At 49.3% G+C, this 16,874-nt stretch overlaps 1 protein-coding gene across 2 annotated transcripts in view; it reads left to right on the top strand.

Moving 5' to 3' along the window:
- The first annotated feature begins 9,401 nt into the window (after positions 1-9,401).
- VASH2 (vasohibin 2) overlaps positions 9,402-16,874 on the top strand; it is a 34,669-nt gene continuing 27,196 nt past the window's right edge. The window contains exons 1-2 of one of the 2 annotated variants that reach the window (XM_058802236.1): positions 9,402-9,713; positions 14,784-14,872. In XM_058802236.1, coding sequence (XP_058658219.1) covers positions 9,402-9,713; positions 14,784-14,872 — 401 coding nt within the window. The remainder of the gene's footprint in view (positions 9,714-14,783; positions 14,873-16,874) is intronic. The other variant, XM_058802237.1, reaches the window with a different exon arrangement.

The raw sequence follows: 16,874 nt of genomic DNA, 5'->3' as shown, positions 1-16,874 counted from the left end.
CTCCACAGAAGGTGGCTAGGTGGCTGCAGGTGCTGCAGAGCACAGCAAACACAAGCCTTGTGTCATGAAGCAACACTGAGATGCAGTTCAACACTGGGTTGAACTTTCAGGTGAGTTCTTTGTTTTACAACCAGGACCACAAGGTCATGTTCCTCTTATGGTACCTCTATGACAGCTGCAGGCAATATCCCCAGTTAGCACTGTAATTTAAACATTCCCACAGCTAGGAAGGAACAATCCCAGAAAAGCATTATTGTCTAAAGTTTCTTTGGCATTGGAGTTTTGGGGTTGGTAATTTTATTTCTTTTTTCTGGTTAGATTCTCAGTCATTCAAAGAAAACACTAGAAACCTCATCAGGTAAATGGGAAATGTGAAGCCATCCTGCCTATTAGTCAGATAATTATTTCTATATCTAGGAGGAGGCTCTGTGATCCAAAGCTAACAATTATTACCTCTTCCAGAAAGTGATGTGGTTTGTGTATGGATAAAATAGGCAGATGCCTAACAGTCCTGCTGCTTCCTGGGCTGGAAAGAAGCCCAGGAGAAGCCCCTTAGAAGTCTGCTGGATTTCCTTCTGCCTGTGCTTCACAATGAACTAACCCTATCTGACCATGCTCTAAATCAATATTTACAGCTCTATTAAACAACTTTTGAGAAAACAAAACAATAATATCCTGAACTTTGTAGAAAGGACTTCAGCAGATATGTCACAAAGGCTAAGTATTGGCACTGGTTAGGCATAATTACTGATTTGTGAGTAATTATATATTTGTGAGTAACCAGCTTATATCTGCTTAATGTCAGGGATGAAAATTCAGCCTCTAGGATGCTAACTTTCAGTGATTCCTCAATAAACTGCTTCTGCTTGTAACAGTGTTTAGACCATTAAAAAGGCAGTAAATCTAAAGGGCACTGTCAGTATTGTGGCCTTGTGTTATGAGTTTCCAGAAACAGAGACAAGATTCTACAAAAGCTACAAAATCCATGCAGATAGAAAAATCCTGGGGAAGTATTGAAGGCTTCAGAAGTTTTTCTAGCCTGCATTAGGCTGAACCAGAGAGGTTTCTTTTTCAGAATGGGGCAGTCCTAAGGCTTTTTAGATGTTGATCACTAGCTTGGTTAAGGTAATAGAGGGACTGCAGCTGACTGCAGAATCAGTTATTCTTTTATAAATCAAATTGTCCAGCTTGCTGCCAAGAAAAAAAGAAGTTAAAATATAACAGTGCAGCTTCCAAGGCTCTGCATGGCATTTTCTCCACTAAATATTGGAAGGCAACTTGATTTTCTCAGAATAATTCATCAGCTGGTTCTGAACAACCCTGCAGGCATTAGACAGAATGTACATCCTGTGTGGAATGAAGAGGCTCTGTCCCACGGGAGTGAGAATGACTCACCCAGAGATCATTAGCTGGCTCCAGGGGACTTGAATTTGTGTTATCTTCTGCTCACAATTGAACAACTGAATTTTCTTCAGGCCCTCATGCTAAACAAAAAAAAAAAAAAAAAAAAAAAAAAAATCACTTGGAGGCTACTGCCTAAAGTGTAGCCTTGTTTGCTGAAATCATGATTTCTCATCTTGTCACTGCCCCACTGAAGCTTCAAAAGGGGCTGAAGGCCTCAAAGGCTCAGAAGCTTGACAAAATTGTCCAAAGCAGCCTGTCACCAGGGGAGATACAGAGGTCCCCCAGCTTTTGGGGAACAGAAAGCCCCATGGTCAGTGTGATTTTTCTCTGACTTATTTCATCTGCTCTGAATGCGAGAATCTCATAAGAGTTGAAATGTCTGCATGCACTGAGAGCATTAAGGAGTCTACTCCAAGTCCACAGCTTGTGTGATTACATAGCATTCCTGAGTTTGATTCCAAAGACAGAAGGTGCTCTGTAGGCTTCAGTTTGCTCTGAAGATTACTATCACTCATGTCATGGCAAATAATGAAGATGGCTGAAATAAATAAAGTAATTTTGCTCCAGATTACTGCATTTCCTCTAAGAGCTTTATTTTTAAAATGACTGTGATATTTGAATTTTACTGTCACCTTCAGGTGCTTCTGCAGCATTTTGATTACCCTTCAATCATTCTCTGGAAAGGGGAACTCAATCTGCAGAGCACTGTCTCCCAGGGATGCTTGAAGTGATGCTTCAGATCAAAAATTGTTTGATGAAGTCATCTGTGTCGTCATGACACCTTGCAGCACCATGGCACTGGGAACAGTAAATCACACATTTCTCTTTGCAGGTTTCACACAGCATCTCAATTCAAAGGCTTTTGGTGTTTGGGCTTGTGACACATTCTATTGCTAGGCTTAATAACTTTTCCAGTCTGCTTTTCTTCCTTCCTGGAAAGAAAATGCATTTGAGGAACTTTAATAATAAGGAGGACATTTGGTCAGTGTTCCCTAACCAGCATCACACTGTTCCTAGAGGGCACAGGTTATCCCATAGCACAGCTAGACTGCTTAACTTATTTCTGATCAGCAACAACAACTGTGCTTCTAACCTCAAGCAGGCAGGGGTTTCTTGCAGCGCATTTCTCTCTCCAGGAAGGCAGGGATGACTCAGGTGCTCACTTGGCAGCGGAGGTAAGTCCTGACTCTCACCTCTGGTGCCACCACTGGCAGCTCCTTTGTGACAAGGTCTGTGGGTGCTGATGATTGCTGAAAAGAAATCTCATTTCTAGGGAGCGGATTTTTTCAGCTACTGCTGTTCTTTACTGCCTGTATTTTATTATGCAGCTCCCCTGGGAAAAAAAAAGAAAAAAGTGCTGGGTAATTTACCCTGTGACTAAATGTTAAAGAAGTAATTAATAAAAAAAAAAAAAAGAAGCCAATATTCATGGAAGGTTACATTAGTGTTTTCTTGTTTTTTGTAAGCAGAGCTTGCTGCAGAGAACAAATCATGTGATATGGTGTCAAGTAAGACATTCAGAGAAAACTGTATTGATGTAATTATTTTCTAAAGCTACTGCAATGTTTGAGACTGAGACTTTGGAACAAGACAGGAGTAAGGGAGGCTAATTGGGATGCTGATGTTGTACCACTCAGGACTAACAGTTTCACCTCTATCTGATGCCATCAGTTGTAGACCAGAGTGAGGTGACTGTAGGAAGTATGGAAAAGATTATTTCACCATCAGCAAAGGCTCAGTCAGGTTACTAGGACATGATCATCTGCAATAGGGAGTGGAAAGTGAAAATTTGCAAACCAGTTTTGGGGAAGGTCTGATTTATAGGCTTTTCATGACACTTCGAATTTTTTTAATGCTTTTAAAAATCTTTTTTAATGAAAGAAAAGCTTGCCTGTTGGACTAGTCTGAGAACAACTGGAGTCCATCTAGCCCCATCCAAAATAAACACTGTAATGATTTGTTGCAGTAGGATTATTGCAGGACATCCTGGACTTGCTCAGGCAGAAATCAAAACATGCTGCTGAAGTTCTTCATTGGGGCAGCCAAAGCAGCTGATGGCTGCTTTTTCTGCTAGACCATTGCAAAATAAACAGTGGCTTAAGAGTTTTCAGAAAGGGCTACCTTGGGGAACACTCCAAGGAAGCACACCCTCAGGCATTTCTTTTATAGCTTGCCTCTTTTTGGTTTTTTTTTTGGGTTTTTTAAAGTCTGCTTTAGATATTTATTTTCCCAGTGATCACAGGGAAATTCTATGAGTACAGAAAGTTTATTGGTTACGCAAATCGCTCCTGCAAACGTCTACCAACAGCCATGCCATTCCCATATTGCCATGGTTACATCCTTATCACAGTCTGACCTTTCATTTCATCACTGAAAGAATCCCATTCCAACATAATGTTCAATTTAGGAAAAAAGCCCCAAATAAACAAATGTTATATTCCTTTCAAAGGATCAAATGAGGTCACTATGGTCTTTTCAGGAAATGGGCCAATATTTGCATTGCAATAATGCAATTTACTTTAAGCAGGCAAACTTTCTTGACCTGTGTTTTCCTGCTGCCCTCTGCAAAGCTGAAGCACCCCTGTAGGATTATCCCTTGTGGCCTGCAGCCGCTCTGCTGGCTGCTAAGTGCAGAGAAAACCATTGAGGTCACTCGGCCTGGCTTTGGCAGAACAGTGTGCCCAAGCTGGTGCCAGAAAAATCCATAAACACCAGAGGTTTATGTCCAAAAAGGAGGCAGAGGAGTCCTGCAAGTTTACTTGCATAAAGGAAGAGAGTCCACTGAAGCACAAGCCCACAAACCCTTCTCTCCCGAGGTTTTGGAGGGTGCAGCCTCCTTTTATCCTCAACTCCCGACTACATGTTTCTCCCTTCCTTTCCTTATTGGCTGAGGTACTAGGAAGGCACAGCCTTCACTAAATGCTTACCACATATTCCCCCCTTGAACCTGCTATTTTACCCCAAAGTTCAGAAACTCAGGCTGGTGCAGACCCCACTTGTTTGGTTCAGTAGCTGAGCTGTCAGGGCTCTGCAAGGAACCTGCTGCCCACAGTTAGCAGAGACATTGAGCCCCTTTTCAGAGATGTTAGCGTCCACACCTTCACCCGTAAAATTGTTTGTAAGGACTCTTTCCTCTCACTGGGAAGGTATCCAGGCTTCAGGCTTTTGCACTGAGTGCTGCCAGCTGGAGGTGCTGGGCACATTTCCTGCTCCACCAGTAACTGATACTGGTACAGCGCTGGTGTCCACTTTTACTGACCTGGGAAACAGCCCAGGTCTGGATCTGTCCTGTTACCATCTGATGGAAGGAAGGAGTGTAAAAAATGTATATTTTATGATTGGTTTTTCACAAATATTAAAATGAATATTATATGTGTTATGTTAGAAAGTAATGCTGCATTAATTTTCTTAAGTAGTGTGTTAAATATAGTTTTAGGTTATAAAAAATGTTAAAATAGAAACTATGCTATGTAGGATGGTTTTTTTAAAGAAAGGACTTGCAGTGAGATAGCAGCCACAGAACACCTAAATCTTTCAGAGAAAGGGAATTTATTGCTCTCTTATCAGAAGAAACTAATTTCTTCCTGCCTCGAAGGTGCTGTTAGGATTCAGAGGAAGAAGCTGACGATGACCAGACAGAATCCTGTGTTTGAATGGAATTTATGCATCATGTATGAGGTGTATGAATATGCAACAGGCTGTTGTTTTTAAGGGGGAAATCCTCTGTTAACGTGGTGTCCTTTTTCGGGCTGCGCTGCCCAGAAGAAGGTACCCGGACGTCCGTAACTCTTTGTCTCTATTGTCTCATATTGTCCTAATTGAAATTGTCCAAATTATTATTACTCTAATTGTATTACTATTTTTATAACCATTTTATTACCATTAAACTTTAAAAATTTTAAAAACAAGTGATTGGCATTTTTCACAGGAGGAAAAGATAAACAAGCTTTTGCTTCCCAGCACTGCCTTGGATGGCACCAGATTTGAACACTCCCTTCTTGCACAAAAGAAAACTTAATCTGTTCCTAGGAGGGTTGGAATAAAACGTGTCCTCTGCCCCTGCTGGCTGGGCTGGAGCAGCTGCCCTCTGCCTGCCTGCAGAGGCATCAAAGCAAACGCACCAGGGCCAGCTGTGTGCTGTGGCTCTGAGAATGGTCCTGTTGTGGACTGGGACCCGGGGAATTGCTGCATGGCCTGGCTTGGAGGGCTCCAAGGTTGCAGAGCTGGGGCTGGTCAGGCAGGGCAGGGGCAAGGGCAATCTACTGACCAGCCCATCCTTTGCTGCAGTGCTGCTGCTAGTCTTGTTTCACTTCTGGGTTTGTTGCCCCCCTTGTGGCCCTGGTAGCACAGAGAGGCATTCCCGTTCACAGTGAGAAGTGTTTTCACATTACAAGGTTTGTTGATAGTAGAGTCTGGACAAGGCATGACAAAGATCTTAGAAAAGGCTGGAGCTGTGCTGGCAAAAGATCTGCAGAGCAGAAAACCACTGAATATCCAAGCAGCAAAGCAGGAGCATGAGAACTCACAGGCCATGGGACAGCAAATGACACCAGTCATCCCTCCCCAGCCTGGCTGCAGCTCCCTCTTCTGAGGCCAGGCCAGGCTGGAGCTGCTGCCCATGAAAGCCTTCTCCTGCTGGCTCCTCGCACCAGAAGGGCTGTTTGGAAACAATGGGTAATAGAGGAAGTGCTTTCCCAGACAAGTCCAAATAAATACATGAATGAACTTCCTCTGCTCAACAGCACAGGGCAGTGAGAGTTTGCTGTGTGGCCAGGCTGAATTCACTTCTGTTTGCTCTCAGAGGGACAGGATGGTGGGACTCCTTGTGGGGGGGGGGGGGGGGGGCACTTGGGAGAAGAAGCCTGCTTGGAAAAAGTGCCAATGCTATCACCTTGCTGCCATGGTGCAAATTAAGAGCTATTAGGTTTCCTGCACTTGGTTGTGTAATTGCACTGCAGGGCCTTTTGAATGCTGTATTTAAATGAGTCTGCAATTGGAAATAATGAAGGTTAAAACCCTCTTACATGATGATTCTATGATCAAATTAGTTCCTTTGACCCAGAAAGCAGCTGTGGTAGCAATGAGCTCTGCACTAGGAATAGGACTGTAGATGGAAGTGCTGTTCAGAGCTAGCTTTAGAAAGGTACATCCATACAAAGGGACTGAATTTCAAAGTCAAAGGGGTCTGGCACACTGGGACAGAGGCTGGGCAGGAGCCTGGTGTAAGAGGAAGACCTGCAAACAGAGCAGGGAGGAAGGCAGCTCTGCCTAGAGTCACGGTATCAAAATTAAGTGGCCCCACGAGGTGAAAGTTGGGGGCATGATGCATATCCCATCCTGCCCTTACTCATCTTGAGTATCTGTTCATAACTAATACCAGGGAGAGCTTTGGCTAATCCAAAGCAGCATTATTCTATTTTTACACCTCATTTGTAGCTGGTGAGAGGGTTATTAAGGCTCTCCCTTAGTTGTAGGGACTTAGGGACTCTACTTTTATTTCCTTAGGCTGTTGCTTTGAAGTCGCCTTTAGCTCCAGGACACCAGGTAACTTCTGCCCTGCCTGTCCAGCCCACAGCTGGCCTTGGACACACTGACTGACCTCTGGGAGTTCAACTTGTCACTCTTCACCTGAGCATCAGGGAGGAGCTGGTAAGAATTTTCTTTCTTTCAGTCCTGATTGGAAGTGGTCTGGATGCTGCAGACTGCTGTGAGCAGAGCTGTGGTGTCTAAACCTTGCCAAGCCCCTGACCTGTCTGGCCAGGGAGAGTCCTTCCCTCTGGCATGGAGCAGGCCCTGACATGGTGGATGCAGGAGGCTTTGACGACAAAGCACGTGGCATCACTCATCTTCACCCTCCCAGGGTGGGTGTAGTGAAATATGATCTGAAGGTTCCTGGCTGCTCTGGGCAGTGAAGCAGCACTGAGCAGGGCTGTGACAGCCTCAGCATGGTTGCCTGTTCCAACAGGGAGCAAGGCTCTGGGATATACATGACAGCCAGCTTGTGTATGAGCATCCTTGAGGGTGACATTGTGCTGTGTAATCCCAGCACTCCAGGCTCCGGCACATGCAGTGTGCCCCTCAGCTGTTCACACATGGATGCCACCACCTGCACTGTCCCATTAGTTCTAAGATCCATGTCTGAAGGACTTTTCAGACTTTCCCCTGGCTCTGCTCCGGTGACCTCACAGGCTTTCTTGGCCTTCCTTCCCTTGCACTGTCTTGCCTGAGCCTCCCTTGGCTCCTTGAGAGCCCTCTCCTCTGTGTCTGCAGCCATCTGCAGCCTCTCTGGGTCTCTGTGTTTCATCACCTCCCATTGGGAACTCCTCTTGGTGCCCTCACATCTTGCTGATGTTCGGCATCATCTGTGCTCCAGAAGGAGAGACTGCTTCCCCTGGGATCCTGCTTCCAAACCCAGCAGGGTGTAGGCGTGTGTATCATCTCTGCCCAGCATGGATGCACATTTTCCCTCCATCTGCAGCGTTTGCTTGATGATTAGGGAAATGCAGGACATAGTGGAGAGGTTGAAGACTTCACAGCAGCTCTAAATCCACCCTGACCTTTGCCCCTTTCCCCCGGATTGTGTTGCCACTTACACACAGAGCCCCACATTCAGTTTGGGGGGTCTCTACACTGGGTTGAAAGCTGACACTGGGAGCCATGTAAGCTGAAGCCCTTGATTTGCTTTAGCTGATGGAGCAGCTTTTCGCTGTCCTCCCTTCTGTTAAAGTCCCTGGTGAGATTCTGGCATGCCATGTGGCTAGGAGACAGCAGGGAGGATTACTGCTAGGACTCACAGAGACACCGGCTCCTGTGGAGAGTGATTAGCAACTCATCATGCACTCCTGGCTCCTGAGAGCCTTGGGAAGCTGATTAGGGACGGCAGAAATGTATTCCTGACTGGGAGCAGGGCAGATCAGAGCTGCAGCAGTGTCTGAGCGCATGGTCAGGGGATGGGAGCAATGTTTTTCACACTATTTGTATCTGATGGGAGTCACTCACAGTTCTAGCAGATGCATTATTACACTGACACTGTTGTGCTTGACAGGAAGAGCTGAAAATTCCCGTCCGAGGTTGGCCCCAGCCATCAGGGCACGGTGGGCGCCGGAGCGGGCAGCACGGCCAGGGCGGTCTGTGCCGGGCCTGGGGCTCCTCTGCCCTCCCCTCACAGGCGCTTTGCCTTCAGGATCTCACTGCCACCACCGCACCGCTGTGTGCTTAACAGGGATCTCCCAGCTCTGCTGGGAAGAGCGAACAGCCCGGCTCTCTCCGAGGCGGACTTCCATCCTCCGGCCTCCATCCCGCACTGGGGACAGGGACACACGGCTGGGCTCGGGCTGCGCTGGGCTGGGTTCGGCTTCAGGGGATCGCCGCGCTCGGAGGGGCCGGGCTCGGCTCTGCTGGGTTTGGCTGCGCTGGGCTCGACCTGGCTCGGCTCGGCTCAGCTCGACCTGGCACGAGCTACGGTTCGGTTCGGTCCGGCTCGGCTGAGGGCGAAAGCGCTCGGGCTGCGCCGCCCGGCTGTGGTGCCCCGCGCTGTCCAGCAGGGGGCGCCTCCCGGCGGCGTCCCGGCCAGTGGCGGCCCGCACCGCCCCGCTGGCCCCGCCCCTCTTTGTTGCGGCGGCCAATGGGAGCGCGCCGCGGGCGGGCGGGCGGCCGGTCGCGCGGTAACGCGCGGCATGGCGCGCGGCGCGGGGCGCGCCCCCTGCGCGGCCGCGGCCGGTACCGGGGTCGGGATGGGGCGCCCGGAGCGAGCGGGCCGGCGTCGCTAGCGAGGGACCGCCCCCGCCCGGCCTCCTCCGCACGCCCCTCACAGGCGCACACACGCACACACACACACACACACACACACACACACACACACACACACACACATACATACACATACATACATACATACATACATACAAAGAGCGGCCGGGCGGCGGCGGCGAGGCCGTGGGGCGCATCCCGGCAGCGGTCCTAGTCCCGGTGCCGGTCCCGGGCATGGCCGCGGGGCCATGACGGGCGTGGCGGGCCGCGGCGGCGGCTGCCGCGGGAGCGGGCGGCGTGCGGCGGCCGGCAAGGAGGGCGGCCGGTCGCGGAGCGCTCAGCCGCGGGCGGCGGGCGGCGGCGGCAGCGGGAGCGGCGGGGGCTCGGAGGAGGAGGAGCAGGAGCAGCAGCGGGACGGCGGCTCGCTCTTCCTGGTGAACAAGAGCGGCTTCCCCATGGACGGGCAGACCTGGGAGCGCATGTGGGGCCACGTGGAGCGGGTGCACCCCGACGGCGGGGCCGTGGCCGCGGCCATCCGGAGCGCCGCCCGCCTGGCTCGGGTAAGGCGGAGCCGCCGTGCGTCCCTCGTGCGGGGCGGCGGGTGACAGCCAGCCCCGGGGCCGCGTCCTGCGGCTGCCGCGGTCCGCCGCTCCGGGGCCGGCTCGGAGGGGGTGACACCGCTGCCCGCAGGATGCTCTGGGACACTGCGGGGATGGACGGGGTATCCGCTGTCCCAAAGCGCCCGGAACGGGGAACGGGGCTGCGGGTGCTTAGGGAATGCGCTGGGTGTCCTGGGGAACAAGCAAGAAGAAAATTCCTCGTTTTAGCTTGGGGAGAAAAAACCAGAAAACAAAAGTTAAATCTTCAGGGACTGAGTGAAGCATTTTGTGCAATTTCAAGCAGGTTTTTGTTTTGCTTTTGGAACACAGGTGTTTCCTTAAACACAGCGTTGCTCCTCAAATGTAACAAGGGATTTAAAACTCAGACATTTCTTTTCCAGTATGTGGAAAGATTCCAAATGCTTTTGTCTGATATGTTCCTCAGTACAAGCCCCAAACAGCTCTGCCTCACCCAAGTCTTTTTCCTCCAGACAGCAAATAAAATGTTGATGTCTGCTGCTGTTCCAAGGCTTCTTGACACTGTGCTGCATTAGTGCTCACAATGTCTTTAACACTCTCTGCTTTGGCAGATTTTGAGCTTGATTCACTGCTCACATCAGGCAGTATTAATGTGAGCTGACCGCTGGAGTCTGGCTTGGTTCATACCCCTGTGTGTGTTGGGGTGAGATGGTTGGGCTGCTGCTGTCATGGTCCAAGCTGTCAGTGATACTGACATGAACCATATGCCTGTTCTATTCATGGAGTAGAAAGGAAATTCTGTGCACAGGGAAGTTGAAATCTTGTTGTGTAGGGCTGTATTGAGAAGGTGCTTGTCAAATAAGCTGCGGGCTGAGAAGGCCTTTCATCTCTCTTCTGCAATGTTCAGTCTAGTGCAGGTGCAGAAGGGACTATCTCTCTCCTCTCTGCTCTCCTTGTGCTGGAACCAGCCTTTGTTTGGCTGGGGGAGCACATCCAACTAAAGAATAATCAGGTTATGCTGAGTTTGTGGTTCCTTGCTGTGGTTCATCTTGTACTTACACAAGCACTTGAGGTGGAAATGAAGGGGCAGGGACTGGGCAGAACTTCTTGTTCCAGCAGCCTGACCAGCTTATGCCAGTCCAGATGGCCTGCAAGCCCACTTGGTGTTAAGAGATGGCAAAGCACATGCTAGACTTGACTTTCATCCTTTACTTCCCAGCTCCAGAGCACGTAACTTTTACAGGAGACACCCTTGGTGACTGACAGAGCATCTGGTGACGACATGCCAGTGGCTCCAATGTCTGGCCTGCACACTGTATTCCTGTGGGAATGTCCCAGAGAGCACTGCCCATGGCTTCTTCCTCAGTGCCACAGCTCTGGGATCACTCTCTGTAGCATCTGTGTAAGCTGTGCAGAAAAAAAATGTTTTGAAATCTGCCTTGCCACATCATTTGATGTTGATGCTCAGTGCCCAGTGCTATAGGAGTTGTACTCCTCCAGCAGTGCCTGGATGCAAAATCTCTGTTACAGTGATTAGTTTCTTCAGGGGCAGGAGGACCTGGTGCCCTCTGTGACTAAGTAGCTGTTGCTGGCTGAGTGTGGCACCTCTGGGGTCAGAAAGTAGTTTGAGGACTGTCTGGTCCTTATTAGGGCAGACAGAGCTCGGGTGAGCAAATGAAGGTTAGGGGTATTTTGCCAAAGTGATAGTGGATTACCAAAGTTGTGATGGTAATTTCTGGGTCAGAGTAGGAATGTGAGTGGAGACTTGTTCCTTAAATGGTGGTACAAATTATTTTAATTGGCTTGTGCTGCAGGGTGTGTGTCACCCTGCAAAAGACCAGGTGCTGCTGTTTGGGAATTATGAGGGAAACTCATGCCTGTGAGAAGATGATTTGTAATCTGCTTGCATGGGTAGTTGGTTCAGGCTGAGTGAGTGGCATGTGCAACTGCTCCATTTCTGCATCTGATCTGTTCCTAATCCCTAGTGATGGGAGAGAGTTTTCATCCCCTCTCCAAGAAGCTCCGCTTGATTGCTCTAATCATCTTGGCATTAGTCTCAGCAATCATACACGCAGGGTGTAAGTAGCTTCTGACTGTGTCTGTGAGGTTTGTCCTTACTGCAATGAATGCAAGCTGCAGAGGTGCAGGGCTGCATGTCTCTCAGAGGCAGAGTCCTTACACAAAGCTGGCTTGTCTGCAAGGGCTCTTTTGGAACCTGTGGGCTCCCCACCTCTGGCTGTTGGCTTGAGCTCTGCAAATAGTGCAGGCTCACGGTTTGGAAGGGCTGTGCAATCCTTTACTTGTTCTGTGATCTTGGAGGTACTTGGAGATTGTAATAAATTAAACCTCTCAGCAGCTTTGAGAACTCATGCCTGTCAGCTTCATCTGTGCTGAGTAACAGAGTGCTTGCAGGGGGAGCTGGTAGAAAATGACTTTCTGGTCATTAAGTGAGACAGTGGATTTGGGCAAAAGGAGTTCCACACAGGATGTTTGTGGTAAAGTGAGACTACAGCATTTCCAGCCATGGGATGAGCCTCCAGTTCTGCCACGTGGTCTTGCACTGCAGCAGCTCCACTGTCTGGAGCTGCAGTTCCTTGGAAAGACTGATATAAGGTCAAGGCTTTTCATCTGACTTGCCTCTGAGTTTCACTTGCTTTTCAAATTCATGGCCTGTAGTGCTGTGTCTGCATTTCCTCTTGCCATCCATGACCTCTTGCCTGCTCCTTGCTGCTCTGGATGCATCCCAGGAGCTGGAGGGCTGCATCCTCAATGGAAACAGAGCTGTGCTTTTCTGCACTTGTATCGTGCAGCCCTGGCTTCTGCTCCATGCTGAGTGGGTGCCCAGATCAGTCCTTCTGCAGCTGGGGCAGAATCAGGGAGGGAAACATGTTTGGAGGGAGTGGGAGTGGTGTGTGGCTCCCCAGTGCCTGGCCTGGCTGGCAGCATGGTGTGTGTCCTGCCTGCCCTGCGTGGAGAGAGGAGAGCAGTGCTGCCCTGTGTGGCATCAGGCTTATGGATGCTGCTCCCTTCTTGCCTGAGATCTGGAGGAGCTTGAGCCTTCTGGCCCAGCAGGCCTGCTGAGGTAACTGGAATGTGTTCTAGCCAGTGGGAAAACCCTGGTTCTCTTTTCTAGGCTGTGCTCTGGTATCTGACACCATCAACCTCCTTGGATAATGTGATCGCCTACCTTGGAGATGGGGAGCACCTCACCTGGAGTGTGAACCTGTCCCCTTGGTGAGGGTGGCCTCTGTGGGTTTCAGGAAGGGCTGTGTCTGTCCACACTGCTGCTGTCCCTGTGGGATGCTGTCCTGGCTCCCACAGCAGGGTGAGGGCTGGGAGAAGGATGGAATTCCCACCTCTGCAGGCTCCTCTCTGGCTGGGGCTCCCATTGCTCGGGTGTTGTGTAAGTGCAGGCATGCACCTAGAGCTTCTGTATTCCTTGAAGCAAAGGACTGAGTGTATTGGAGCAGAAATGGCCCTCCCAGGGAGGTGTGACAGCCCTGCCAGAGTTACCTTTGTCAGCTTCTTGCTGCTTCTGGAACCTGAGCCTTATCTGGTGTGTTGAGGCCTTTGTGCTGGAAGGGACAGGTGAATAATTCATCCAGCCCAAAGGGGCTGGGTGGGAAAGGAACCTGTGGAACCAAAAGAAAATTCCTCTAATGAAGAGCTTAGGCATGAAAATCATGATTAAGAAGTGCTAATGAGTCTTGCTCATAACTCCCAGTGGTGAGAGGAGACAGCCCATGTGTGCAGCCACCATGTAGCACTGGGATGGCGGGGGCGAGCTGGAAGCCTTGCCATCTGCTTGCCACTTACAGTTTGTTTCTGTGTGCCAGGAGTGTAGGAGTCTCTGGTTTGGTGTTTTCTCCCTCCTTCTCCAAGATGTATTTACTGCTTTGCTGTAGTAACTTGCTGCGTGTAGTAAATTCTGTGTTTTGTTGCCTTGGGATTACCAGTGCTCATTCTCTGAAAGCAAACACACAATCTTAACAGAGATGGGTACTGGAGAGGACAGTCTTTGTGGCAAAGATGCCCCATACCACCTGAGCTTGCTGTTCTTATCAGTAATTGCTGACTTGAAGTATATTAAGGACAGTGATATGTCACTTTATGAGCTTTAAACTGGTTACACCAGTGTGGTCCCACAGACACTTTTCTTTGCACCTTGTCACAGCTGCCCAAATTGCTGGTTCCTGAATTTGAGTCTGCATTAATATTCAAATTGCTTCCTCCACTGTGTTTGTGAGAATTGTGCTGACTTCTTTTTAGTCGTGCTGCCTACTTTAATATCTGCTGACCCCATATTTTGCAGTTTCACCCCTGAAATAAGTGGACTTGGGACAAGGTTGTGCCCCTTTCCTGCATGGCTGCAGGCTCAGGAGCCAAATAGCTGTGGGGATTAAACGTGGATTGAGGGCCTGCCTTCTTAAAATGCTTAGGCACAAGCAGATGTCTTATGAGATTTTGGAAAAATCCCATTATGTTGCCAGTCTATATCTTTAAGTGTCTTAATGTCATTAAATATTTGGGTCCCAGGTGGTCTTCTGGGTGCTGTGCTCTCCCTCCCCAGCAAGCGTGCTGCAGACATATGGCAGATGGGAAATTATGCAGACCAGGATCCTTGTCTCCTTTTATCTTTCTCTTGTGGTAAAGGAGGCCAGAAATGAGACTTGAAATGGCTTCCAGGGGGAGGGAGCACAGCAGAGTCAGTGCTGGGACTCTGCTCATCCAAACTGCCCTGTGCTGGGGGATGGGAATGGGAAGCAGAGGCTTTCTGTGCTGCACTGCCTGCCTGCATAGGGGCTGTTTGAGGGATGCTCTGATGATCAGCCTGCCACGGTCTCTGTGCAGGGCAGGGCTGGCTCTGCTGCTGGGGCAGCCCCCGTGGTCAGCAGGATGACTTTGCCTGATGCCTGAGCTCACGTGGGGCTTAAGCCATCTGTGCTGCAGCGTGGTGTTGCACTGAGCACATGCCACTGCTCAGTAAATCACTTATCTGCTCTGCAGGGAGCCCTGCCTGTCTAACCTCTTCATCTTCTTTCTCGTGTCCAGCCCTCAGTGCCGCCAGTGCCAAACTACAAGCTCTCCATGTCAATCCCAGAATGGCTCCAGGCAATACAGACCTACATGAAGATGCTGCAGTATCCTTCTCCTGTGTGTGTTCTCTGGAATGAAGGCTGACTTGTGCCTGGTGTGAATTAACAGAGCTCTACTGAAGCTTTAGCTGGTTGCAAGGGCTTGGGATCATTTGGGGGTAAAGGGATGCCTCCAGGGATTTGTGATAGCTCCAGCAGCACTGAGCTTGTCATAGCAGTCCTCTGGGAGATGTAATAGCTTTAAATTATACTGAAAAATTTAACTGGAGTGACATTGGTGGGAATAGAAGTGCTTATTTTGAAGTTGATGTATGAGGATATTATGATTGGATCATGATGCCTGGAGAAATAATATGGTATCTTGTCATAAAGCCACTAAGAGGGAGCCAGTGTTATGTCAAACCCTCTCTCCCTGTGCCTGGGCAGCCCCTGAGGATTGCCTGTGTGCTCAGCCTGCAGGGAGTGCTTGTCACTGGGGTGGGGGGCACAAGCAGCTGTCCTGACCCCAAGGTGGGCAGGCTTGCCTGTGACACAGGAACTGACCAAAGGCATCTCCCTTCCACATGTTCCACCTTGCTTGGGGATTCATCAGGGATCTACACATCTGTCTAGCCTGTCTGTCACTGCCTCACGCCCAATTCCTGCCTTTCCATTGCTGACAGATAATTTCAGGGAAGGTTGCTGGCCCAGATGCTGCTCTTCTGTTTCCCTTTTTTCCTAAACTCTGCCTTTCTGTGTACGTGGGGAAACTGGGGGGATGAGGAATGAGTGTGAAGTGCTGGTAAGGATTAAGAAGGATACGCGAGGCAGCTGGAAGAGCATCCAGAAATAGCAGGCGTGGTGAGCCGGGGGCAGTCGTGGCTGGGATCAAGGCAGGCCTGGAGCTGCAGCAGCTGCCCTGGGCAGGGAGCCTGGGCCTGCCTGCTCTGCAGGGAGATGGTGCATTTCTCTTCTCTATGGCAGCCACTGGGCCAGGACAGGAGGCTTCTTGCTCCCTGGGATTGTGCCAGAGAGGATACCGTGCCATACAGAGCTCCAAAAATGACATTATCCCCCACCTCCCCCCACAGTGGATTTGAAATCCTGAATTCTGCTGTGTAGCAGGAGCAGGCCTTAGGCACAGGGTTTGGGTCTGTGTTCAGAAAAACTTCAAAGCGGGGCTGGGGAGCAGCGTCTGGGCTTCCTTTGAGGGCTGCAGGACGTGTGCTTTGTGCAGAGCACCCTGAGAGGGCCTCATGAGTTAGTTTTGAAGGCAGGAGGGAAGTAAAGCCTTGTTTGTGGAAAGCTCTGAACTCTAATTGAAGTCAGTTCAAGCATCCTGCTGAGAGCTGGAGTTTTTATTTAGGCTATGGTTATACATACAGCAGCTGTGCTATTTATACTTTGCAAGCAACTCTCAGCTTCCATGGGGTCACCTGCTAGTGCCCTGGTAGCATCAGTTTTACTGGCATGAACATTCTGATGGGAATAGAATTTAGGTACTAGATACTAGGTTAGGAAGGAGATTCAACTGGAAAAGTAACCTATCAAAAATAAGGGCAGTGTGATTTTTTTTTTTTTTTTTTTTTACAAAACTTAATTGGGTTTTTTGTTTTGTTTTTGTTTTTACTGAACAGATTGTTTTCCTGGTCTGATTTATTGCATTGCTGCTTGGACGGAAATACACAAGGAGCAGGGAAGAGGCTGCTTCTGTTGATGCTGCTAGGAAGGTGGTGCTGAGATTTGGTTGACTGTCTGCTGGCATCATTTTGTGATGAACTTTTCTGCAATTAGTGTTAACTAATGACCTTGGCTTGCACGTAGCTGGTTGTTTTCATTTCAAGAGCATTGTGTTTTTAGAGAATGGTTTCTATTTTCTAAGTGTGAAGGGATGCACCTGCAATGATTTTGGTTGACAGGTCACAGTGAGCCATGAGGCTGATGGAGTTAAAAGACTTCTAAAGGAAATAAGTTTTTTCAGACCATGGATTATGTTGATTGGTTAGGGTAAGCTATGAAAGCTTTCTCTGGCCCATATGGGAGACTTTTTTCCAAACTTGCAACCTAG

The sequence above is a fragment of the Ammospiza caudacuta genome, chromosome 3 (assembly GCF_027887145.1).
Source record: "Ammospiza caudacuta isolate bAmmCau1 chromosome 3, bAmmCau1.pri, whole genome shotgun sequence".
Classification (NCBI taxonomy): domain Eukaryota; kingdom Metazoa; phylum Chordata; class Aves; order Passeriformes; family Passerellidae; genus Ammospiza; species Ammospiza caudacuta.
This window is presented reverse-complemented; position numbering and strand designations above follow the sequence as displayed.